Below are 26,499 nucleotides of genomic sequence, written 5' to 3'. Positions count from 1 at the left end.
AAACAAGGTCCAGGCTTCTCTCCTGGAATGCTCAACAACTATGATACGATAGGTTATTTATAACATGCTTAATACCCAGAGGTTTCTAAGCGCAGGCCCAGAGATCAAACCTATATTGCTCTGTCGTTTTGCTTCCAAGGCGAGCACATCGCCCCTGAGCTATCCTCCCGAGACGATGGCGGGGTGATAGACAACCACATATCACTGCAAGCTTATCACCTTCTAGGTGTCCAAAACCTGGTGGCAGACAAACACAGCAGAGCGTCCATACAATGTCACCAATGGGCACTCCACATTGCGCAGCTTTTGAGTGGATTTATTTGCTACCAAACACAAAAAGTACAACAGGTTTGCAAGCAGGGTACCCAGAGAAGTATTGATGGGGGGGGGGGGGGGCTTTCTCCATATTGTGGAACTGCCTATATGCGTAAGCCTTCCCAGCAATACCCGTGATCCGCAAGGTTGTGCAGATGATGCAAGTGTGTTCTTGCTGCCTTATCCTGATGGCACCTGCTTGGCCTGCCAGCTGTGGTACACCGACCTTGTTCAGATGTCAGAGGACCACTCAATTCCACTATGGGTAACCCCTGACTTGCTGTCATAAGACTGGGGAGGATACTAGACCACAACCCACAGTGACTGAAATGATTGGTGTGGCGCCTGACTTCTCAGAGTTCGGGCACTTGGAGGTGCCAGAAGAGTGTAGAAAGGTTCTACAGCCAGCGAAAGCAATCTCAACCAACCACTCCTACAAACATACATGGAAACGGTTCTGCAAGTGGTGTGTGCAGCATATCTTACAACCACTATGAATACACCCCAACCAACTCCTTTCATATCTCGTAAACTTGGCTCAGGGGTGGCTGTCACAGTCCTCTATTAGGATACACCTAGCAGCAATTTCCTGGAACAGGAGGAAGGACACTGCTCCACTATTCAGTGACCGACATATAAAACAGTTTTTGAGAGACCTATTTTGCTTGTTTACACCAGCCAGGAAACCAGCTCTTCATCAGGGCCTCAACACAGAAACCCCAGGGAGGGGTTCACACCAGGAGATGACTAATTGAAGAGAGTACAGCAAGATGCCTGGGTGGGGAAATCTGGAAAAATACCTGGACCTACATTTGTGTCAGATAACGCTGTGCAACGCAGATTTTACCAGTGACCAGGTTTCCTTGGACATCTATACCCAGGCAGCAGTGCAGTGACGCCTCTGGTGCCCTTTTACCAACAAAGTGACGCCATTAAGCGTGAGCCCGCGCTAAAGCAATCTACATTTGTGTCAGAAAACGCTGTGCAATGCGGATTTTACCAGTGACCAGGTTTCCTTGGATTTCTATACCCAGACAGCTGTGCAGTGACTGCACGGCTGCCTTTGGGGCCCTTTGAACTGCCCAGTGACTAGATTAAGCGTGAACATAACACTGAAGCGTCGCACCAGCGACTCGCACAAAGCACACCGCTGTCAGTCCATCAGGCGTCATGGCGAACTGGCGTCTACCTAGGCAATGGCCACCTACGAAGGGACTCCTACATTTGTGCCATCTGATCCTGGAAATTCTGGTCTACTCAGTGCGTTAGAATCTGTTGAAGCAATGATCAGAGAACCCTCACGAAGAATTACCCATTCATGGATTTACAAGGTTATCTGGCCTGAGTGAGGCCAGCGCTATAATTACAAACTACTTTTCTGCTAAATATAAGCTGCAGGTGATTGATGCATATGATTGTTCCCAACTTGCTTCTGAGCTAGGTCCATCTATTCCTTGTCTTGGTATGAAGACAGTTGAGAATATTGTTACATCACTGTTACCAATTACCACCCCTTTACAAATGCATAACTTGATATCTTTATGAACTCATTACACTGAGATGACCTACACATAGGTGGACATAAGCAGGGGATTACTGCTGAGGAGGAGGTTGGCGGGAATGGGAACCACCTGCTCATCACTTTTGTTATCTGGGGCTGAAAGTGCTTTTGGAGCGTTGTTTGACTGATATTCGTACTGTTAATGAAGTTGATAGCAATTACATGACTTTTGATCCGCTTCCCCCACGACTCTGTCTTCCTCTCCTATGCGTCATAACTTTGTTTCAGAAATCACTAAAAACACAGATAATGTAGTTGATATCGGGGTGGAGAGTGAAGATTGTATGGAAAGCAGTGTTAGTTTTGCTTTGGTTGAAATGTTTGGACTATTTGAAAATCTATTGACCACGTTGGTCATGAAGTTTGTCTTTTAGAAAAAGCTCCTACTCAGGCAGGCATAGTGAATGAGTTAGGTCAGCGATGCATCAAAATAGACGACAAAAATCAACAACAAACAATTGTTACATAAGAATTCATGAGAATAGTCACTTATACCTCAGAAATAGTTAGGAAAATGATGTCCGAGGAACAACATGTAGTGAAAGAAGGGAGGATTGTGGTCAATGATCAAACTGAGTGCCAAGAAGAAAAGAAATGTAGAGGTACTGAAAAAATTAATACATCTAAAATGAAAACAAAACTATCAGACAAGCATTTGTTTGTGAAAAGTAAAGACCGCAACTCCCCACTTGTTACCAATAATAATAAAGAAAAAACAAGCAACACTAAGGAACACAATTCTACGGTCCTAGAAGTTTGTGGTGTTGCCGCTAACAAAGCCGACGAACATGTTAAGAGTAGCAGGGAGAATATCATAGTAATTAGAGACCACAAACATAAGGTGAATGGCAATGCAGAAACTATATAATTTGCAGTAGTGGCTGATTCTGATGGAATTCAAGGTAGTAGTCCCGCGGGTAAGGTTGAGATAACTCATGGAGTCTAGTAATAACATGCACAGAGAAGATCCACGAAAGAAGGCTAATAAAGCGGTACAAACAAGTCATCATAAACAGTCTATTGGTGAAATAACAAAGAAATTTAAAAAGTTTCACCTAGTGAGAATGGAAACAATATACTAGCAGACATGTTAAGATAGTTTTATCTTGTTCAGTAGTTATCTGAAACAATCAAAATCAGTAAAGCATTGGATGCTTCTACACAATTCACCCCAATAGAATCAATGATGGTTTCTACAATCCATCATCATACTATGATGGTGCAGCCTAATCGGACTCTAAGGCACTTAAGTGAGATGTATATTTGGCAATAGCGAAGAGGACTACATCAATAGAGTTAGATTCTTGCAAAGGATTCATGAGGTGTTACCTCTGCTGTGTGTACATAACCAAGACATCAGGTTACTATACATCTGGGAAGAAGAAAATAAAGCCACTTCTTACATACGTTTTTTCGCTGATCTCATTACCTACATCATGCAGCATGAAGCTGCCCTTATAAAAAATTGGGTATGAATGTGCAATTATTGGTTGTAGAAGTTATGATTGAAAATGGGAATGAAAAGTTGAGCAAAAAAAAGGTTGCTTGGGAGGATAAAAAACTGCACCGCAAAGGGTGGAAAAAACTACTACATCTAAAAACCCTGAGAAAATTGGAAATATGTCAGTCTCAAGGTTACATAATCGGACACCAGTGATTACAAAGGTTGGGGATGGATGATTTATTTAGGAAAAAATGTACTCCCTTGCCCTAACCATCTGCCTCTTATACTATCATGGAACAGCAAGCGGCATACACATTTGTTTGAACAATGGGATATTTTTGAATCTATCGACTGCTTTAGTGTTATCGTTTTGCAAGAAACTTGGTTATCTGACTCCTTGATACTCCTACGTCCCATCCTCTTTCCTCCATACTGTATGGGCGTCCCTCGCCAGGGACAAGAGACTGAACCTTTTTCACCAGAAAAATCAACTTCCCCTTTAAATTGAGATGTGTGCTGTGGCGCGGCCCTCAGAGCATGCGCTCCCCTGACTCTGCCCACCTGTGCCACTCCCCAGTCCTCTTTTCCACGTCAACGGGAACAGACCGCTTTCATCAGTGCTCCTGGATTAGGCCTCTGGTCTAGTAATTCCACGCGCTCTTCCCCAAAGTACTTTTGTCTTTTTTTCTTGTCTTTAATCAGATACCCCTGTCCTCTCGCCCCACGCTCCTCCCATGTCGATGTCAGTAGGTGTCCAGCCTGCGAGGTGCTCTTCCCTACGTCGGACCCCCACACTGTTTGCCTCCGCTGCCTTGGCCCCGACCACGGCTTGGAAGGCTGTACAGCGTGCAACGCGCCGACACCACGTATCCTGAAGAACAGGCTAGCTCGGTGGAGGGAGCTTTTTCGTAAGCACAAGTCCAGGCCCAAGGTAGGGGGCACTGTTTTCGTCCGCATCCCGCAAAGGCGACTCCTTTCCCAGGAAGCACACGAGCAGGAGGGACCTTTCAGGTCGTGGTACCAGTGCAGGCACCAAGACTGCTTCAGCTACGGCCCTCCAGGCCGAGGCGTCTCAAGATCCAACCGGAGACCACGATGAGGGACCGCAAGGTTCTATTACTGGGTTTCCGCCCCCAAAAGGCTGTGCCCTAGTACCGAACAGATGTCTTAGGGGGCGCCTGTACGCAGCACTACCAGCGGCACAGCCGAGGGCAATCTGCCTACCAGGCCCCGTCCTGAGGGGCAGAGTAGGCCTCAACCTCCATTGCAAGAGTCCTGGAAGAAACCGAGCCCAGCGCGGCAAGCGCCACGACAAAGGCATGTGGCATGCAGCCAAACAAGATGACCGCCAGGCCAGACAAAATGGCGGCTCGCCTGACACATACCACTTAGGGGAACACATTTCCAGGTAGGACTGGTATTCACCGGGCACGTGGCCTACAGCATACCCTTCAGCATCGCAGGGCAGATACACTCCTATTACAGCAAGTCCGAGTCTGCCCAGGCCTCAGCACCCTCGGGGCCCCACGCCTCCAAGCGCTCCACCGGCCTGTGAAGACAGCTTTTTTTTATTTTTATTCCGGACTCTTATGAGGTCTCCGCAGATGGGCATCATCCTCAAGGATGTGATCAGGGACATGCTCCCTCCGGTTCTGTCGCTAGCGCCAACGGCCATTCCGCCCTTGGTTCCAGCGCCTCCAGCTCCTATGCAGCCGCAGCTGCCCACGCAGGTTCCCACTACACCGGCTCCCATGCCTCCAACAGACTCGGCAACCCTGTATCCGCCGCCACAGCTGCCCTCGGCTCCTGTCAGTACACCACAGCCTCCGGAGCCCAACACTCCTCCAGCGGCACCTGACCAACAGGACACATTGGTGGACACGGATGAGGAGGACCCCGACACACCTTCATAGGCCAAGGCCTTTCATGAGCGGCTTGCAAGCTTAGCCAAATACTTGGGGCTTCCACAGCCTGAGGTGGAACAACCAGATGCGGGGGTCTTGGTGGAGGTCCTCACTCTACGCACCACGGCTAGAACAGGGATTCAAATGCAAGAGGACTTGGTTGCGCTCACCCAAAAAGGATGGCTTCAACTTCATTCTGCACAGCCTACCAACAGGTGCCATGACGCCTAGTTCAGGCAGATGGAGGGGGGATCCACTCTTGCTGTTGGCACACCTTGAGCCACACTCCTCGGTGATAGCCGCAGCCTCCCTCTACTCAAGCCACAATCGTCCTTGGCTACATCAGCCTCTGCACTCCTGGGTAAGGAGATGATCCTGGAAGCATACAGAAAGAAAGTCTATGCTTCACTTCATCTTTGTCAGTCAAATGCAGACTCTATGCTCGCTGCTGTCAACTAAAGGCTCTGGCGGGAAATCGCTGACTTCCTTCCGGAACTTCCAGTGCAGACCCAGGCGTGCTTCAAGGCGGGACTGTTGGAAGCCAAAATTGTAGCGCAAGACATATGTAGTCCACAGTGGCGCACATTGACACCTCAGATTGTGTCATTTGTATCGCAATGGACATGAGAAGAACGGCCTGGCTACAGGCGACAAAGTTCAACCCGGGCTCCTGGACCTTCCTTTCGAGGGTGGCGATCTGTTCCATTCAACTACGGACAAGGAACTTGATAAGAACATTTCCCAGACTGCCAAAATTCTTATCCATCCTCACTAAGGCCACTCCCAAGGCATATAGCCAGACGCACCAGCGTTCAGACAAGGCTCAGTCTTTTGGAGGGCTCCGGGGCTTCCAGGGAAGACGGTCCAGGCAACCAGACAGACCCCTGAGCCAGCACCGGTGGAAGCAGCACAAGGCGGTGCACAAGAGCTTTTTCCAGTCCTCCTCCTCTGCCCCAGCCTCAGATGGCATAAAGGCATGACACGCCCATCCGGATCTACGATTCTCCTGTGGGGGGCAGACTTGCCCTTCACTCCCAACATTGGCGTGCAAGGTTCGCGGACCCCTGGATCCTCTCCGTAGTATCCACGGTCTTCTGCCTAACTCTCCCTGCTTCTCCTCTCCTCCGCTGCCACAGATTGGGACAGCAACTCTGTTGGCAGACATTTGCTTGCTCGTAGAGAGTCAGGCAGTGGAGGAAGTCCCAGCCTCCCTAGCGGGGTCTGGGCTTCTATTCACAGATTTCCACCATACACAAGAAGAACCAGGCGGGCCTGAGAGTTGTGTTGGACCTTTCCACCCTAAACCCTTTACTTCCTCGTTCAAAAGTTCAAGATTGTTACCCCAGCGCTTATAGTGGAGACATTGTGCACGGGAGACTGGATGTGCTCCCTGGATCCGAAGGATGCTTACCTACTTGTCCCGATCTGGCAACCCCATCAGTCCTTCCTGAGGTTCAGGATCATGGGTTTCCATGTCCAATACAAGGTTCTACCCTTTGGCCACAGTTCAGCCCCCAGGGTCTTTACAAGACTCATGAAGGCATTGGCAGCCCTTCTCAGGGTCACCACGTCTATCCATATCTAGACGACTGGCCCTCATGAATACACTACGCAAGTTGGGATTTTCCATCCATCTCAAGAAGTCACAGCTGGAGCCTATGCAGAATCTAATGTTCCTGGGCCTCATCTGGGATACGAGCTCCAAGAGTTTTCCCCCAGAGGACAAGATCACAGTCAACAAGAGGGGATTTTCTCAGCAGAGTAGCAGACTTCGGCGTGGTGATAGCAACACCTCTTGGGCACCATGGCGGCATGTCTCCTGGCAGTGCGGCACACGAGGCTCAAAATGAGGCAATTGCAGTTGCACTTCCGCAGCCTCTTGGAGTCAGGAGAAGGCTTCCCAGGCAGAGCTGGTCAGCATCCCACTTAATCTACACCAGGACCTAGTCTGGTGGAGCACGGACTGCAACTTGCGGACAGGCAGGCCCTTTTGTCAACTAGCAACGCAGGTTACCTTTACCACGGACTCATCCCTAGAGGGCTGGGGAGCGACCCTGGACAGCCAGTGTCCATGGGGTTTGGTCCCTTCAGGAGCAGGAGGCCCACATCAACTGGCTCGAGTTGATGGCCATCTAGCTCGCTCTCAAAGCCTTCCTACCAATGATCAGTGGCAAGGCGATTCAAACGGACAGCTCCACCAGCATGTATTACATCAACAAGCAGGGTGGCACCAGGTCCCCTCCCCTCTGCACTCTAGCAGTCAGCATTTGGGAGTGGGCTTTGGCAAACAATATGCACTTGGCAGCAATTCACCTCCCGGGTGAGTCCAACCTGGATGCGGACATGCTCAGCAGGCTGTGTGCGGACTACTGCGAGTGGCAGTTGAACGAACAGGTCCTTTAGGGGATCTTCGACAGATGGGGTCATCCTCAGGTGGATCTCTTTGCCACCTGGTCCTACAGGAAGTGCCCCCAGTTTGTGTCCTGGTAGGGACGGGGCTGGGGCTCTCTGGGCGACACGATGCAGATCCAATGGAACAACATGAACGCGTATGAATGCCTTCCCTCCCACCCCCCTGGTCCGCAGGGTAATCTGCAAGATCTGGGAAGCCTGGCACCTGATGGCCAGCTAGGCCATGGTTCTTGGTTCTGGGCCCAGCTCACCTACTCTCACAGCAGGGAGGCACGTCATCCACCCCTTTCTCCCCCCTCCAATAAACGGGACATGCAGTCAGTAGATGTTTCACAGATTTCAATTGGGAATCACAACATAAACAGTGTCTCAGATTTCTTGGTATCTTCAACCAAACTTCCACAATCTCCAGCGTTTTTACCAGATTCATTTTTATTTGAATGTAGTCCCAAACAATGTTACCCTCAAACTGCTCAATGTCCTCCAAGTATTCATTATTTCCTGTACTTATTTAACACACGCTAAGTGATTGCTTTTAGTGGGCAAGTCGGTTAATAGTTGTTCACGTGAGTAGGTTCTTAATATCACCTTCATAGCTTCTTAAAGCTGTTAGATTGGAGTGTCAGGACATTGTCCGGGGCCAAGGCTAACAATCTAATTGAGATAGATTTCACATAAGCAATACAGCTGCAGGGCATATAGCTGGGCTTGGTCAAACTTGCTTTATACAAAAACCCACACATGGATGCTTCCGAAGCATTTGCCATCTTCCAGTACATATTCAAGCAGATCAGGTAAAATGTAATCATTAACGGAAAAATGGAAAACTCTAGGTATAACATTTCAATAGATGTACGAGGAGGCAATCTCTTTAGTATCCTAGACTCTATTTTGCTAACTCCAGGTATGATTTTGTTGCTCCGGTTTCTACTCCATATAACATTATAGAGGAGATTTTAACTTGATAAAGTTGTAACAAAATGCCCACTCAGTAACCTCCTGAAGTCAATGCCCCCTGCTATCTTCAGAACCTTTAGGTTTATTTGTTCAAGGTGGCTTTTTGCCACAAAGTTTATTTTCTAAGATTATGCTTAGGTACTTATTCTCTGACACCACTTCGATCACCTCCTCATTCATATTCCATCAAACCCCTTTCTCCTTTTTGAGTTTCGGTGTGAATAGCATAATTTTAGTCTTGACTTTATTCACAATCAAGTTATTCAGTTGTGTATACTCATTTAGCCTATCCAAGGATTACTGAAGCCTCTGGGATGTCGGGTCCAGTATTGCTATGTCATCTGCGTAGGCCATCCATTGCATCAGAATATCACCCTTCTTTGGTGCAATTGATGAGGTATTCGCGATACCCTCCCCCAGATTCAATGATATTTATTTAGAATTTGACATCACTAGCATTGCTGCCAAGATTGAGATAGATGGCCTACAAACTCATTGGAAAGTTATGATGCCAATCCAGGCACATTATTATGGTTATTTAAAGATGTTTTGGCTAGCAAAGGTGTGTATATGAAGTCTAGCTACATAATGCTAGAACATGAAAAAAACATAGTAGACCTTGCAGGAAAATCAACGACAGCATTATATGTCGCCTATTATCAAAGGAGAGTGAACACTCCCACTTACACCGCCCATTTTTGGGGAATTACATGATCGAGGAGTATATCAGAAATAAGTTAAACTGTGTGAATTCACTACAAATACTGGGAGCGTGCACTAGAATTGCCAGGGAAGGTAGAACTTGTGGGTTATGTGATTGAATCTCCCTGTATGTACTCTGGCCAGCTAAATCCTCCATCCATTGTCCCATGAATTGGAAGTCAACTCTCCAGAAGTACCAATTAGTCAAAGTCCCAGCCTACCGAAGAGACAGCAGCCACCTCAAACCCGACAATGGCGGATGACGGTATGTCAATGAAAAAAGACATGGCAGTATTGTTGGAAGAAATAAGGGGCTTCCGCGCCGACATTGGTCGCAGATTGGACGGCCTCAATAAGAAAGTTGACAACATGGATGACGGACTCCAGGGGCTCGAGGCCAACCAGACCTCAGTCGAAATTCTGGAAACCCAAATGGACATGCAGAATAATCTAAGATTCTTTGGATTTCCGGAGAGAGAGGGTGAAAAACAGAGGGTCATCATCAGAGCGATAAACAAAGTAATTAAGAAGATATTCAATGAGGACAACCCCACAGAACTCGCCATCGATGGGGCGCACAAAGTAGGAGGTGGAGCCCGCGGCCCACGCTCTTCATTAGCCAGATTCCATTACTACTCAGAAAATGCCAAAATCCTAGACATGGCCAGGAACGTGGGCCCAGTGGAGTGGGGGGTCAGCACAAATCACCATTTTCATGGATCTCTCTTTGTTTACATTGACCAGACACAGGCTCTGTGCTCCCCTAACTAAATGACTTCACTCCAATGGAGTGCGGTATAGATGGTGCTTCCCAGTCGCCCTGGCCTTTGAATACGAGGGTTCCAAATATAGACTGATCACGGAAGATGACATCAGCAGGGTCTCCCATGAACTGCTTGGGTAGACGCTGCAAGTCCCACAGCCCAACCCTCAGATGAGGAGCGTTGTGCGGTCTCAAGAAAGGGGGGGGCCTAGAAACAGACAGCGAATCCGAGATCTTTGCAAGTTCAAGAAATTGGCTCAGTTGTCACCCGCACTGGTCAGATAGAGTGCCTGGGGGTTCTATGATCTCAATAAGTGATTCTTCTTTTGGAGTGGGTTGGCAATTATTGGTTAACTCCTAGTGGGGCGTAGCCACAAGAGGTACCGAGGAATGGGTGCTGCTCAGAAGACACCCCTGGGTAGCTCAGGAGGCGGCCTGGTCCTGGGTGGTCGGGTCAGAGGGCGGGAGTGGTGTTTAACGTGGAAGTGACACAGGGGAATTGGGGGGGGGGTTCATAAGTTGCAGTGGGCATATCGGGGGGGCTCAGAGAGGGGAATACTGGAGATAAGCCTGGTGGGTTGGGGGTGGTTGGTGGTCTGGCTCAGCAATGCGGTGGGCAACATCACAGGGCTGATGGCGGGGGGGTTGTGGTGGTGGTGGTGGTGGTGGTGGTTGTTTATGTTCTTATGGGGGGTACGATGAAGTTCACTTTGTTTGGCACTCTGTATAGTTGCATGGGGAAGGGGTAGAACGATGAATGAAGCAGCACCTATGGGCTTGAGGATGAGTAGACACGACGGAGGAGGTACTATGAGGTTTTGGAAGGGGCCAAATGACTGAGCTAGGCATCTCCCTTAAGATGGGCTCACTGAATGTGCAGGGCTTAAACTCCCTGTTTAAAAGATCCATAACAGTCCGAGAATGTAACCAACTGAAATTGGACCTTATGTTTCTGCAAGAGACCCATTTGCAGAAAGGCAGGGAGCTGCCTCTGAAAGCGAGGTCAGTAGATTCAGTCTATCGCGCATCAGGTTAATCTAAAAAGAAGTGCGTGGTGATTGTGGTGGCCTACAAGTTAGGCTTTTTAATAGACGGTGAACTAAAGGACCCGGGGCGTCGTTTCATTTTTATTAAAGGTGTGATAAAATGGAACAAAGTAACAGTGGGGTCGGTATAATGTACAAATGAGGGTCAAGATCTGTTTTGGGACTCAGTAAATGGGAAGCTCCAGTTATTCATTGAAGGTCTGCTAGTTGTGGGGGGCGACTTTAACATGGTCCTTGTCCCGATAAGGGACACAAAAAGATTGAATCCCCTGAGGGTATCCCAAGCCCAGTTAAGACAATCGAAGCATTTTCAGCATATTAACGAAGAACTGGGGCTGGTGGATTTTCTGGTCCACATGGGGGAAGCGAGCCGCCATTCACATATTATTCACAGGTTAATGACACATTTTTGAGAATAGACTATATTCTCCTGCAGCGCGGTCTAAAAAGTAAGGTTACGAAATCAACCACAGAGCCCATACCATAGTTGGCCCACAACTTAGTGAGAGTTGATATAGCGGACTGGTTGAGGGACAGATGTAGGGGTAGGTGGATATGGAACAACCTCTTACTAAAGTACAGAGAGCTGGCCCAGGGACTCTTATTGACTATGTCCCTATGTCTTATTGACTAAGCCACAGTGCTCCCCAAGCCATCCCCCGTGGCTTGGGGAGCACCGTGATTACCGCCTCTCCCATGGAAGGGGGTAGTATGTTACATTCGAGGGACTCCTCCCATACCAGCATCAGCATCGGAGCAAGCTCTTCATGGAACTCTTTGTAAAATACAGCCCCTCTCCCGTCTTACCCAGGTGCCATACCCGATGCCAACGCTTTGATTGCCTCTGTGATCTCCTCAGCGGATATCGGCTGATCCATCGCCAAGCGATCCTCCTCCGAGTTTAGGGAGGACAAGAGACGCAAGGTAAGTTTTGATGTCAGTGAGGGATTTCTTGTCTTGATTGGAGTATAGTTTTTTTTATAACATTTGACAAATTCCTTGTTTATTTCCTCCTCCCTCAAGAGTACCTCCCCCTGTGGTGTTCATATACTAGTGATCTGGTTAGGTGGCTTATCTTGTTTGAGTAGATTGGATAGTGTTCTGCCAGCTTTATTACCCTCCCCATATCTGCGTGCATGCATGGGGGCTGCCACATAGCGCACCTCTCTGGCAGCTAGTTTATCGAATTCCTGTAGGTGTGTGTATGTCCGCTAGTAACTCCCTATTCTGTGTGCGAGTGTAGTCTCCCTCTAGTTTATCCAATTTACATTCAATGTCCGTTAGTTCAGCACGTACACTCTTCAGTATACCTACGGACTTAGACAGCAGCACTCCCCTAGTCCACAACGATTCCCACACTGTGGAGTATTTGTCTACCGTTCCCATGTTATTGGTGAAGAATTCTGCTACTTCAACATGTAGTGTTTCCACCGCCCCGGGGTCTCAACATCCCACTCGGCATTCTCCATCTTCTAATGGGACAGGGGGCATCTTGTAGCTCTAACTCTAACATCACTGGGGAGTGATCTGAAAAAGTGCAGGGTAAAGTTTCACATTTCTATATTAGACATAGCCGATGCAACAAACCAATAGTCCATTCTGGATTCGTAGTCATGAACCGAAGAGTAGTACGTATATCTCCTTTTCCCAGGGTGCAATTCCCGCCATGAATCCACCAATGACCGTTGCGAAAGAATGTTACTCAGGGTGAGGGCTGTCTTACTAGGCGCTCTAATAATTTTGGAGGATCGTCTAGTGCCCGGTTCAGTGCCACATTGAAGTCCCCACCCCAGATCACATTGGACATACCATAGGCTGCAATCATTTGGTATACATTCATATGAAAAGCTGGGTCGTCTATATTGGGTCAATATGTATTAACTAAGAGTAATTGCTGGCCCGCTACCCTCTCCCATACAACAACGTACCTGCCCTGTTGATCCACCTTGTGCCCCTCTAGTCCAAATCCCAGGCTTGGGTGAATACGAGATTACCCCTCTGGCCTGAGTAGAGTAGTCAGTGTGGAATCGTAGTTTCCCCCCATTTGGGCATTATATACATGTTACTGCTTCCCATTGTGTGTCTAGTGATGTAATTACCAATTATTTTGACTTTCATGTAATTACCAATTATTTTGACTTTCATTTGATTGTTTAAGCCCCTTACATTCCAATTAAGAAGTTTTATTCTCATTCCGTCACCCATAACTCGTGGTGTAAAACTTCCCCATGGTCGCGACCATCACAATCATGTCCTCGGTGCAAGCCAAACAACACCAGTCTCAATGCAACCACAGTTTTAACATTACCACCTGGATCCAGTCTCTTCCAGTGGTCCAAACTTCCACAACTTAACCACCAATTCCCATGCCCTCTTCCCATCCCCCCACCCTCATCATCATCCCCAACTTGACGATGTACCAAACAGAACTTGTGGAGCATTCCAGGGGTAGCCATGTTGCTCCACATTACTGCCAGATTGTCTCCATACTCCAATAGTTGCGCTGAATGGAGTCGCCTTGCCTATCGGATCAGTAGAACTGCGGCTTGATAATATAGTAGAGGGGAAAGTGTTCCGACTGCCGGCGCACCTTAATCTCTGGTCTGGGTCTATTCTGCGCCGGCCTACCCCCTCTGGGAGGAAGGGGGTATGGAAGTCTCAATGTAATGCCTGGCCTCAGCCGGGGTTTCTAAGAAGTGCGCCCTTCCCGCATGTTGAATCCTCATCTTGGCTGGCAACATCAGGGCATATGGAATCTGGCGTTCCCTAAGGAGTCTCTTGACAGGTTTGTAGGACCTTCTGCTTGCTTCAACCCTGGCGGAGAAGTCCGGGTATATGTGTATTCGGTTCCCTTCATATTGGAGTGTTCCAGCCTCCCTAGCCAATCGTAGGATTACGTCTCTATCTCTGTAGTTAAGGAGTCTGGCAATTATTGTGCAAGGTGGTGCGCCGGGTTTAGGGGCCGGGACCAATGTGCGGTGTGCTCTCTCCATCAAGAAATGCTCGGAAAATGCCTCCGGACCGAATATCGTTTTAAGTAGCAGTTCAAGTTGCTTTTCCATTTGGACTTTTCCGAATGTCTCCGCCATGCCCACCACGCGGATGTTGTTCTGTCTTGATCTAGATTCAAGGTCCTCACATTTATTCTGCATTTTGGACATAGCCTCCTTGAGCTGGGTGATGTCACGGCTATGGTGTACAATGGTGACTTCGTTTGTACGTATTCTGTTTTCTGTGTCCGTGACACGTGCACTCTTTTTCAACCCTTGCCTTTAGTGAGCCTATGGTGGAGACTCTCATCCAGCTTCATGTTCACTGCTCGGAAACCATTTTGCACAATTGTAGTGAACCTGTCTTCTTGATCTTCTTTCTCTGCGTTCAGGGTTTCATTGGTGCTGATGTGCACGTCCGCTATAGGGTTTTGCGTCTGGCTGCCAGTATACGCATCCATAGGTCCTTTCTTCCTATTGCTGGGGGTCTTGCCTCCTTTCCCTGTCTTTTGTGGTTCGCCCATGCTGCCTCCCCATAGTACACAGTCGTTGCTTTTACTGAGTGGGTGCAGGGCACCTCTCACGGCTTTACCCCCCTGCTCCTGGTTCTTTTGTGGTTTATGGCGAGATAATTAGAGCTAGGGTTTTAGGGCTTGAGTCTCACACACCAGCAATGGACTGTGTTCTCCCACGTATTGTTACTTGGTTATAGGACCTATGTCAGTTTGTGATGGTTTAATCTTGTGGGGGCCGTCAAGGAGTCTCCAGTGCTTTAAGCCAGCTAGACCACCGATGCAGAATATCCGGCGTCATGGCCCCGGACCGACCGATCCCCGGATGGTTTTTATCGATTTGCCTGGGGGTACCCCAATGTACAGTCAATACGGGATGGGCCCATGGAGCCAGGGGCCGCGTGTATACAGCGAGGTGGGCCCACACTCATACACTGCAGAGTATCCCAGTTTGTCGGTTTTATGCTTTCATATACAAGGGTCTGTGCTTTCCACGGTCAGGATGTTTTTCTTCCAAATGGCCTCCCCGCTGCTTTTGAGGCTGGGGGCAGTGGCAGGCGCAGTTTATGATTTTCGGGTGGGCCGGACCCGCGCCGCACACCGGGGCTCACAAGCGCCTCGGCCCACAAGAGAGCGGCCGGTGGTCCGTTAGGAGCACCGTACCAGCCGGAGCCTCCTACTCCTCGCCGTATCGCCAATCTCCTTACCGCGTGTTGTATGGAGTGTGCCTCCGCTCGAATGGGCCTCTGCGTATTTCGGAGTTGCCTCTATGTTCCGTGGCTTCTCCGCAGTGGGACCACAGGATATGGGCTTCTCGGGGATCCGGCGGTAGGTGACCGTCGCGAGTGCTGGCGTTAGCGCATCTCCTCAACACGCCTGGATCTCAGTCACAGGGCGAGGGCTGCAGTCAAAGGCCCCGCCCCTCCGGCCTCCTCCTTGTTCAGGTCCACGGCCTCACGTAGTCTCCTTGCGGCACTCTGCAGCGGATCGCGCCTGCAGCACAAGTCGGTCAGGATTCAGGCCGCCACAACTTTGGCTCCCACGGCCGTAGCCTCTCAGGATTTTCAGGCGTTGGGGACGGGAACACAGTCCATCAGTACCGCAGTTTATAGCTTTGCAGAGAACTCCAAAACTGATATTTAAAGGATTTTTGACTGGAGCAGGAGCTCACAATTCAGGCGGCCACCACTGCAGTGCGCAACAGCACCCCTCCAACTGGGAGACTCTTCTTACCTCTGACTCTGCCTTACCTTTCCCCCAGGAAAGGGTTACATTTCTTTGCATTGGAGGGTTCCAAAGGTACTAGTTTATCAATCTTTGTTTTATTCCCCTATCTAACCTTTGCACCAACTGTGTTGCTCTAAATGTACCAGTGATAAATCAATGCCCAGTGTCCTAGCTATTTAAGTCTCCTAAGGGCGTAGGAAGAGACTCCGTGCCATCAGTGTTTTGCAGTGTATTTTGAGGTGTTGCATGATTTGCTCTATTCTGAAGAAGGCTTATAAATATATCCGACTGTTAAATTGTTTAATCAAGAAACCTCAAGTGTGCTTTTTTGAATACTTGCCACTGTGAATCTGTGTAACCACTCTACTGCTCACATGTCCTCTCTTGAGATAAGCCTGGCTGCTCAACCACACTACCAACCTGTGTAGTACAGACTTTTTGAGTTCCGATTGTGAGGGTAAGGCTGCTGTAGTCTCCCAAAGGGTATTGCACACAATCTTGCCTCCAAAAATAGATTTCAAAAGCCAAACATGTGTGCATCTAATTTGTCATTGCATCTGTCTATCTGTAGTGTGCCCTTGTTGAATTTTGAAGTGTGCCTAATATCCTCTCTGTGCAAAGTTTAATTTAGAAGTGTGCCTATTAGCGTGCCTTGGCTGATTTTAGAAGTGTAGCAAGAGCAAAAGATTAGGTAAAAACCCAATCATACAGCCGCTATCTGAAATCCCAAACTGGGTTTTGTGTTAGTTGTAATTTTACTATGTACAATTCCTGTGATCCAATCTTGGAAAAAATTCGAAAGTCAAATATATAGTGGTTTTTCAATGTTGATTTTATCCATCAAGTAGACATTTTTTTTAAAGAAAGGAGTGACAAGTAGCCACTAATAATGTTCTTCGTGAGGAAGAGATTGCCATAAATCACTCTATCCGTAGACTTATATTCTGCCAATGCATTTCGGAATACAACAAATTCCTTCATCAGGGCAAGTCTAAAACATAACATTTAAATGCAATTGTGCCAACCATCCCATGGTTAATATCCATATAAAATGAATCCCATATTTAGAACAACGTAAGTATATAAACATCAACATGAACAGTCATCATCCAAATAGTTGAAAAAATATGAAGGTAAACACATACCCGACGATGTAATGAGCAGGATCAGAAGGCAGGTCAAAAAATAAAAGAAGCAAATCAGATCAGTACAAAGGTAAGTAAAGATGTCCTATAACAAAATAGAGGGAATTGGGTCCATTACCTGATGTAGGTGAGTAATGGCGAAATCTATGTTTCAGAGGCCAGGCTGCTTCACCGTGTGCGGCGAGCAGGTACTGTAATGCCTTCTGATCCTGCTCATTACATTGTCGGGTATGTGTTTACCTTCATATTTTTTCAACTATTTGGATGATGACTGTTCATGTTGATGTTTATATACTTGGGATGGTTGGCACAATTGCATTTAAATGTTATGTTTTAGACTTGCCCTGATGAAGGAATTTGTTGTATTCCGAAATGCATTGGCACAATATAAGTCTACGGATAGAGTGATTTATAGCAATCTCTTCCTCACGAAGAACATTATTAGTGGCTACTTGTCACTCCTTTCTTTAAAAAAAAAATTCATCCCAAATCCCAGTTTGGGATTTCAGAGAGCGGCTGTATGATTGGGTTTTTACCTAATCTTAGCTCTTGCTGTTTTTCTGGGTTTGGGTGTCTCCAGGCCTTTTTCAGCCAGCTCCTGTACATAGGACCTAACTTCCTAAAGAAGACTCATTACACCAGAGACCTTTGAGAACGCCAGAAAGATTCAATACCCCTGTGGTGCCCACTCAAATTTGCTTCCTGATTTTAGAAGTGTGCCTAAAATCCTCTCGGTACAAAGTTGATTCTAGAAGTGTATTTAACAACACCACTCTGGTATAGCGGAATTTGACAGTGTCCCTAATAAGGTCACTGTGCCAAAGTCTAGAAAGTCTGCCCTATATCGGGGGAAGTATTTGGATGGAACAAACGTGTGAAGTGTGTGGATGGAACGGGTGAAGTGGGCGGAACGAGCGAAGTGGGTGGAATCAGTGAAGTGAATGGAACGTGTGAAGATGACGTATGTGGATGATGATGCATGGAGTAAAGATAACATGGGTAGAACGAATGAAAGGAGCAGTGTGAAGATGATGTATGTGTGTTAGGGAGAATTCTCTGTTTAGGCTGAATTTCCTAACCTAGTGAGTCCCCCAGCAGCTTTGTTGGATTTTTGGGGTTTATTTTTTTCTCCTGCCAAGAGTGAGACTCTTTTACCCTCACTCTTGGACATGATTTGAGTGTGTTTCTTTGGATCTAGAAGTGTTTAATGGGCTATGGGGTCTTTTACTCCATAGGGTTTCATGTGTTTTTGTGATGTGTTACACCGCACCCTCCGTGCAGTAACACAGGGGTGTCATAGTGACCCCCCAGTATAGACTCCATACCCTGGGACTGACTACTGTCTCCCAGGGCATGTAAAGTCACCATTGACTTTACTAGTCTTAAATTCTGAACGGAACCAGTACAAACCATCATATTGTGGACGTACTGGCTGGGGCAATTCAATTGCCCTGGGGTCTGTTAGTCGAGGGGGCACGTCTCCGTCCCCCCTGATCGAGTTTTGACTGGTGGCAGTGGATACTACTTTTTATATTCAACCGCTAATATTTTCCTATGGGATTTCCCATTGTTTTAGGCTACTATCTTTATTTAATTATTTACGGTAGCCTCGAACATACCGCTGGTTTATTTAATTAATATTAATTCTCCGGTTGGTATTTTTTGCCAAAACTTGATTCTAAAATGGCGTTTGTGTTCTCTTCTGTGACTCCAACCCAAGTCGAGCCCTTTGTTCCACTTTTTGGCGGGCTTCTCCAAAGAAGCCCTCCAAAGTGGTGCCACTCTGTCTGGGGTACTTAGGAGGGGTGGAGGGAAATTTAGGCACCCTGGACTGAGTTGCCTAGGCAACTCAAGTCGCACTCCATCCTGATTGGCCCAAGTGGTGAGCCGGCCAGCATGTTTGAGTGACAGCTAGGCTGAGTGAATGGGGATTTTCTGCATAAAGGCAGGGCTTTGGGGACTGGAACTTCAGAAGTCGCCACAGGACCTAAGAATCCGACGAGGGAGAAGCTGAGCCGACCTGCCACGACACCACCACCGGTGGAGCCCTGCTGGACTGCCTCACCACTTTTCCCAACAACAGAGGAGATCTCCCGCCGGAGAGTCTTCTTCCTTTGACTGGTGGGGATAACCAGTTTCACCGTCTTTTCGCTTTCCCGACGTACCTAGTGGCCGCCTTGCCCGTGCCAAGCACCCTGGCAACCGGGATACCACGTTTTACCACGACCGCGAAACAAAAGTACCACCTTTAACCGGAAATCTCTGCGGCTGGTTTCTGCCCTGGTAGTGCAACGACCTTCATCTTTCCTCCAAGTCGAGATCTTCTCTTCCCCTGGACGACGATGCAACGTGCACCCACTACCAGGAACAACTGCCACCGCTGGAGGATCCTTCCCACTTAAGGTACCGTGTCCCGCCTGGCTTCCCGTGCTACCGACTGTACGGGGTAGATTTAGCCCCCAGCTTTCGAACCTGGGTTAGCCTGGGACACCCTGGCTAAATTTTCCTAAGCCTCTCAACTCTTTTTGAACCCTCTGCAAGACTTTGTAAGCCTATTGTAACTGTGTGATCTTGGGCGCATTTGTGCTCTGCTCTCTCTAAGAGTGGGCCCGGCCTTTGGACTTTGGCTCATCAGTCACTTTTGCTCTTCTGCCTTGCTAATAGTGTTCCTGAATCTTAGAGTGGTGTACCTTTCCATATTCTGTCTTTTTTCCCTCCCTTTCTCACAAACTTATTAGAGTGCAATCTAGTTAAGCGCTCACCTCTGTATGAAAATAAGTGGTGTTTTACTGTGATTTATCTGATGAGGAAAAAGGGGGTGTATATATTATAATAGTAACTGTGTTTAGAATATTTTACAACAAGAGTGCTGGAGTGTTTCAAACTGTGTTTTTAAATAAATAATTATATACTTTGATACCAAAGCTCTGGTCAGTGTTTGCTTGTATTGTTGTATCTGAGTGCCTATTGTGTATACTTTGCATACTGCCTAACTCTTCTTGAGGGAAGTCTGACTGCTCAGCCACAGCTACCAGGTAAATCTGGGTGGTACAGACTGCTACCAAGTGGGTTTACTGCCAACAACTGTAGTCTTAAATCTTTTGCAGTGTTCCCTAAGGGAACTGCACAGGTTTCTGCCTAACAATGTGCATGGATAAAGGATAACGTGGGTAGAACGAATGAAAGGAGTAGTGAATGCAAAGGATGGGAGTGCATGCAACAGATGGGAGTGCAATCAACGGGTTGGCGTGCACAGAATGGCGTGATGTACATGGAATGGTTTGGAGGGCATGGATTGTCTGAAAGAGCATTGAAAGGAACGGTCTGAATGCTTGAAACGGTCGTAATGCACGGAACAGTCGGAGTACAAGGAACAGATGAAGTTCATGGAACTATTGGAGTGGGCGTTTATCTCAAGCACCTAAAGTAAAACACCATATTCACATCTCTACGCTTACTCTCTTCTTTACATCACCACTCAAATAGAACACAGCGATACTATGACACCATTCGGTAAAGCTGTTCGCATACCAACATCTGCCTCATACTCCCCATCACTCTAACAAAACACTGCTGGTTACACCCCCCCCTCCCCAGCCAGGCAGTCTCCTCAGGCCTAACGCAGCCACAATCGGTCTGGATAAATCCTGCCAGAACGAACACATATTCTTGACCTCTCAACAACCACACCTACCACTAAGAAGCAGCTATTACACGAATGCTACACCAGCTGCACACATCCGGTGCTCACATGCACCTTTGACTCTCTCTACTCTCTCTACTGACTTGAACTTCGGTTCACAAGGGCGTTCAACCTACCGGCGCCTTCAGACCATACCAATGGTACATAAGGCGCTATATAAATGCAAAGTAACATAGCGTAACATTATTAAATGTATTGAAGTAACTAAACACTTAATATTGAGTTGTACAATACTGGAAGAAATTAGAAGAGGGTACATACTATCATGGGGGATAAGCAATATAATGTAAATGATAATTGGAAAATGTTTATGCTAGGTACCGATGAGGGATGTATTTTATTTTTGACAAAATTGTGGATGCAGATTGAAATACTTTTATTGAATTAGTAAACCATTTTTGGTACTTATAATATGTATGTATGTAGGTAGTACTTTAATTCTGTATTTGGTATGAGGTGAAGGAAAGTATTAAAAGTTGTCTAACTGTATAAATACATTTAAAAAATACCTTGTGTGGACGTACGTGTCTGTGTATCCCAAAGAAATGAGAATAACGAGACTGAGTGCCTCATTTAGAAGTACGGCGGTGAGTTGTAGGATTTTCCTACAGCAGTACACTGTAGGAAAATCTGCTACCTTACCGGCCAAAAATCACCAGAATTACCACCTGTGCTAATTCCGCCGAAATCCCTATGGAGTCCGATTGACTCCATTAAATGGGGACTAACACTGCCTACCAACATTTGTAATCCTGCAGTAATTCCGACCGAAACAAGTGGCGGTAATGGTAAATCCACCAAAATACCACCAAACATGTAATGAGTCCCTGAGACTTAATTTAAAAGAGGGTGCAGGGGTTCTATGAGAGAAACTTGCTGTTCTGACTGGAACTTTGCAACGGGGCAAGGAGCCCCTGGTATTTTGAGAAAGGGACATTAGAGTCGGAAACCAGCCAGCATTCCTTTGTTTGAGCAACATCCCTTATTGTACCTTCGTTAAGGGTTAGGTTATTTTCTTTGCATCAATTGGTAGGGACAGAATTCAGAACAGAATAGGTTTCTGGATGGTGGACTTGAGTTATTTTGTAAGATACCCTGAGAAGTATTTAGATTTTTTTTTATTTTTTATTTTTTTTATTACGGTCAAGAGATTTAGGGACACCTTAGGTTTTGAGAGGTTTGGAATAGAAGCAAATTAACCAAGATGCCTACTTATCCATCTGATTTCCGGCTTACCACGGGGCATAAACCTAAAACACCTTAAGTTAGTGCGATCTTGAATTTTTATCATGTTTGATGGACATTGCAAAATGATGTTTCGTTATTTCGCTTCTAAATGCTTGGAGTATCCAAATGTTTACTCTTCTATCTATATTGTCCCCTGCTTGTGTGTTTTGCATAGTGAAGGCAAAGCGTTTTTCTAATGTTGCTCTTGTTATGTATTGTTTGTGTTTGCCTGCACATTTCAGAGGTGGAAGGCTATTATTTACCGTTTCTGTTTCTATTCTTAGGATGGTATCCGAGCAGCAAAAAGAAACATTCAGATTGAAATACAGGTGGCTGTACATAAGATATATCAGCAACTGTCTGCTACTCTGGAGAGGGCCCTGCAAGCAAACAAGCATCACGTTGGTGAGTGATTGCAACATTTCTTAGTAGGTGGTGGTCTACTTGTAAACATATAAGCAGTTCAGAACGATTAATGTGATGTATTGCCTTACTACTTGTTCTCAACTGTGACAGACAGCCTCATGCAGCAGCGATTCATTAAATGTTTGAGGTTACAAGACACTCACTGTACACTCTTTTTTTTTTTTCTCATTCACTTTCATTTAACCGACTGCGAGTTCAGCAGCATATGAAGAATACGTACAAAAGTAGCTCAGTGGTACGGCATATGAAAATCACATAAGAGGGTTTTTCCCAGATGCCTTACCCAGGCTTCCCAACTATTAATCCCCTTCATAAAGAATTCCAAGTGTTGTAGAGACAAAGTTGCCATGGTAGCGGGCCTTTTATATAAATGCAACCTTAATGTACCCTCCATTTTTTGTTTTGCTTTTCTTTCTGCCTGCTGGTTATGTGGCTTCTGGAGAGTCCAGTTTTTTCTTTTGTTCTTAGTAAGAAAAAAGGGAGTAATCTTTAGGACATTAGGTTAACTCCTTAAAAGTTTGGCATTAGTTGTATTTTCTAGCCTGCCCAAGCAGAATAACCGATTACTAAATTGATTTTCATGCACCCTTCTAACCTTCCAGTGACCTCTTTTGTTGCCTTAGTTGAAGATATTTTGATGTATTTTCTTTTTGTTTATAAAGTGTTCAGAGGAATAACCTTTTGCTTTTATAATGTCTTACTCCGTTGGTAGGTTTGGAGGCACCTTATGGCAGTTGATGTCCGGCAAAGCTTGGTATTTTCATATGTCTAGTTTTTGTCCCTTGATGAGGATGCAATGGTATGGAAACCTGATTGGAAAATATAATTTCAGGCCATTAGTGTTAAACATTTACAAGAAAATGCATGTGAAGCAAGGACTTGACTTTGGACAATATCTAGAACAGGGGTAACCAACCTTTTGGGAAGATTTATCATTATTATGCTTCATCCCTTCTAATATTGAGACCCCCAGCACTTGTTGCTGGACTTCCAGACCCTTTTTCTTTTAAACCTGAATGAGTGAAGCCTTTATCCACTCATTCACTCTTATGGGCTCAGTCTTTTGGAACTTTATTCTTTGTAAACTACTTGTACGTTGGAGTCTTTCTGCTCCATAGCTCTTAAAGGCATCTGTGTTTTACTACTGCAGCACACAGCTCCTTATCAGTAGTCTCGCTGTGGACCCCTAGGGTCCTCCTTTAAGATTCCTTTTCTATTTCCTTAAGTAACTACAGTTCTTAGTGTCTCTCCCATAACTCTATAGTCTGAGAGATTGGAACACACCTCCTTCAGTGGAGTGCCAAAGGGATACTTGCAATTCTCTCTGCTCCTGGGAATTTTTAGTCCGAGACAATCACCTAGTTATGGCTCGTGGCAGTGTACGTGTTCTACAAACTATTGTGTATTTGTTATACCGCAGGCTATGTCCATAGCCTCGGTAGTGCAAAATAGGGGCACCAAAGTACCAACTTGGGGCCTCCCTTCTTTTTTTGCCATTACTAGCATGGTTGTTCTTTGTTAGGGAGGGGTCTGTGTGTGTTTTGGTTTTGGCAGGAACCAGTAGGTATTCCCGCCTAGGCTCCAGAGTGTCTGTGCAGGCAGAAAGTGTGAGAGGAGTCCCACCTGCCTCCTTGTCCTTTGTCTGTCAGAGTGCCTGAAAAGAATCGGCTTCCACAGGGGGGCGGTCTGGCTGCCATGATTGGGCAGCCTAACGCCCCTTTCTGTAAAATGCTGAGAGAGATTGCAGAGGAATGTGTGCTGGAACTGTATAAAAGGTGAGGCTTCTGAAGTGTAAATCAAGTCTACCACTGGAAACAGAAGTAACCGAAGATTACCAGAGACACCTGCAGACCCTTTGCAAGACAGTGAAGCGACCACTGCTATCCTTACCCCGTTTTCTATGCGACAGAGGAGCTCCAAGAGGACAACCCCTTCCCTTTGGCTGGTGGGAACAACCAGTCCATAGACAAACTTTGAAACAAGCCATCTACAGAGGTCCTAGGAGCTTCCAGGAGACATTCTGCTCATTTCGAGTGCATTGTCGTGCAAAGGCTTAATCTGCCCCAATCTGTGCTTAGCCCGTAAGGGCACTCCAGAGATCAGATCCAACTCTCCCATACCCCCTCACCAGAGTGTGCGACCGCAGGAAATGAAGAATATTGACAGGGTGATCTGTGTCCTTTGTTGGTGCTGCTGCAAATGTGCCAAAAAACCACAGTGTGAACCAAGAATTTGCTGAAAGTCGTGCTACAAAAGTCAAGACTGCTGCTGAGAGACATTGTCCATTGTCCTGCCTTTCATCACCAGACCAAGGAATCCGGAGATCAGGACCAGAGCTGCCACGTCGCGGAGGAGCCAACACGAACACTTTCTTCAAACCAAAGTAACTCTGAGGAAAAAGCTTTTGCTTACCTGATTCCAAGAAGTCGCTCCAGAGCTTTGGAGTGCCCGTAGAGGTGCCCGCCCAGGGCAACCGCCTCTTACCTCTGGCCCAAGCTGCTGCTTTTGTCCCCTTCTCAAGCCTGTTTTTAGGTCTCCTTTGTTAGTTGCTAGCTTGCTGCTTCAATGACTTTAGGCACTCGAAGAAATCTGCAGGAACTCTTCATTATTCGTGTTTGCCAAACCGCAAGCCCTCTCCGAACTGCCTTTAGCTAGGGTTGCGTTTTTGGACTTTGAAGACTTGCCAGGCCAAAACCGTCTCGAGAACCTTGAACTAAGATAATGCTGCACTTACTACTAATTTTCCTCCCTTTAAGTGACTTTTCTATATTTGTTTGCAGAGTAAATGCATTACCGTATACCCTGTTGAAAACCGCATGAGTGCGCAGTTACCGATAATACGATAACCTTGTCTTTTCCCTTTCTAACATTGCTACAATTGTAACCGCGAACCAACACAAAAGTGTAAGTGCCCATTGAAGTGTATTATCTATTATTCCTTAGTATTCTACCATAAACGTCTGAAGTATTTAAAATGATTCTGGTGTAAATATAATAAACATATATCTTTTATATAAATATATGTGCTTCTTTGCCGTGCCTGTCCAACTAAGATTCTGAGTACTTACCTACAGCTCACATCTTCCTCTTAAAATAAGCCTGACTGGCCTGCCACACTACCAAGGTCCTGGGCTAGTACAAAGTGATACTAAGAGTTGGGGGATCTACAAACCATTGGGATAGCTTTCTAAAGTCTAACTGCTAGTAAGACTTTAGGAAAACTCCCCTAACACAACCCATTAACAGAAAGATGTTTTGAGCTACACCGCCTGTCAGCCCCATACGGCATAGGCAATGGCAAGGGTTATTAATAGTTGTAGGCCAGACCATTTGGAGGGTACAGGTTGACTCTCCCTGCCCTAGACTGTTCAAAGCAGATAAAATGACATGGACAAGGTTTGGTGTCACTGGCATGGCTAGCACACCTTGCACCATATACCTTCTCTCTCCTCCTTCCTCACCACCTTAAGGTTTGTTTTCCGCTCAGGGAGTGTTAACTGGAGGTTCACCACCATGCATGGAACTGTGTGCTATAAAACTGGCTCTGCCATGCCCATAATTGGGAGGCTCTGTGCCAACGGTCCATAGTAGTCCATCAGATCTTAATTTGTGCCGTGCCCTTCAAATGGACGACAGCCATGGGAGGATATTCAGATACCTTTTGATAAATGCATCCCTCATTTCCACCCTGTTCGTTTGACACTGATGCATTTAATCAGGGCCATATTTCTTCATGGAGCCAAGCACAATTTTGAGTTTCCTTTTTTTATTATTTGTAATTGTAATTGGTTATTTATACCGCGCTAAATACCTAGAGGTTTCCAAGCGCGGACCTAGGGATCGAACCTGTGTTGCTCAACGTCGTCTTGCTTCCAAGGCGAGCTTGTTGCCCCTGAGCTATCCTCCCAAGACAAGGGAGGATAGCTCATCCCTTTCGATAAACACAAGAAAAAAATAATTTCAAGGTTGATGTTAGCCTAGCTTCTACATGCAAAACTTCAGCAATTGCATATAAAAAATGTATTCGTAATTCTCAATGCCAGAGCCAATATTGTCTCAGAAATTGGCCAACGGTGTATCTTTTAGAGTGCCCTACACGTTCTAAACAAGACCCAACTAGATCCCATTTATATTTTCAAAAAGAAACCCAAAGAATTATGATTCA

The 26,499-nt window shown here is 46.5% G+C and overlaps 1 protein-coding gene across 10 annotated transcripts in view; it reads left to right on the top strand.

The window, feature by feature from the left end:
* The window catches only part of HERC1 (HECT and RLD domain containing E3 ubiquitin protein ligase family member 1), a 3,379,312-nt gene that overhangs the window by 1,140,461 nt on the left and 2,212,352 nt on the right, over positions 1-26,499 (top strand). For all 10 annotated transcript variants that reach the window (XM_069624399.1, XM_069624403.1, XM_069624396.1 and 7 more), the window contains exon 28: positions 22,193-22,313. In XM_069624399.1, the coding sequence (XP_069480500.1) occupies positions 22,193-22,313 (121 nt within the window). The remainder of the gene's footprint in view (positions 1-22,192; positions 22,314-26,499) is intronic.

Source organism: Ambystoma mexicanum, chromosome 11, assembly GCF_040938575.1.
Source record: "Ambystoma mexicanum isolate Mex_15411 chromosome 11, UKY_AmexF1_1, whole genome shotgun sequence".
Taxonomy (NCBI): domain Eukaryota; kingdom Metazoa; phylum Chordata; class Amphibia; order Caudata; family Ambystomatidae; genus Ambystoma; species Ambystoma mexicanum.
This window is presented reverse-complemented; position numbering and strand designations above follow the sequence as displayed.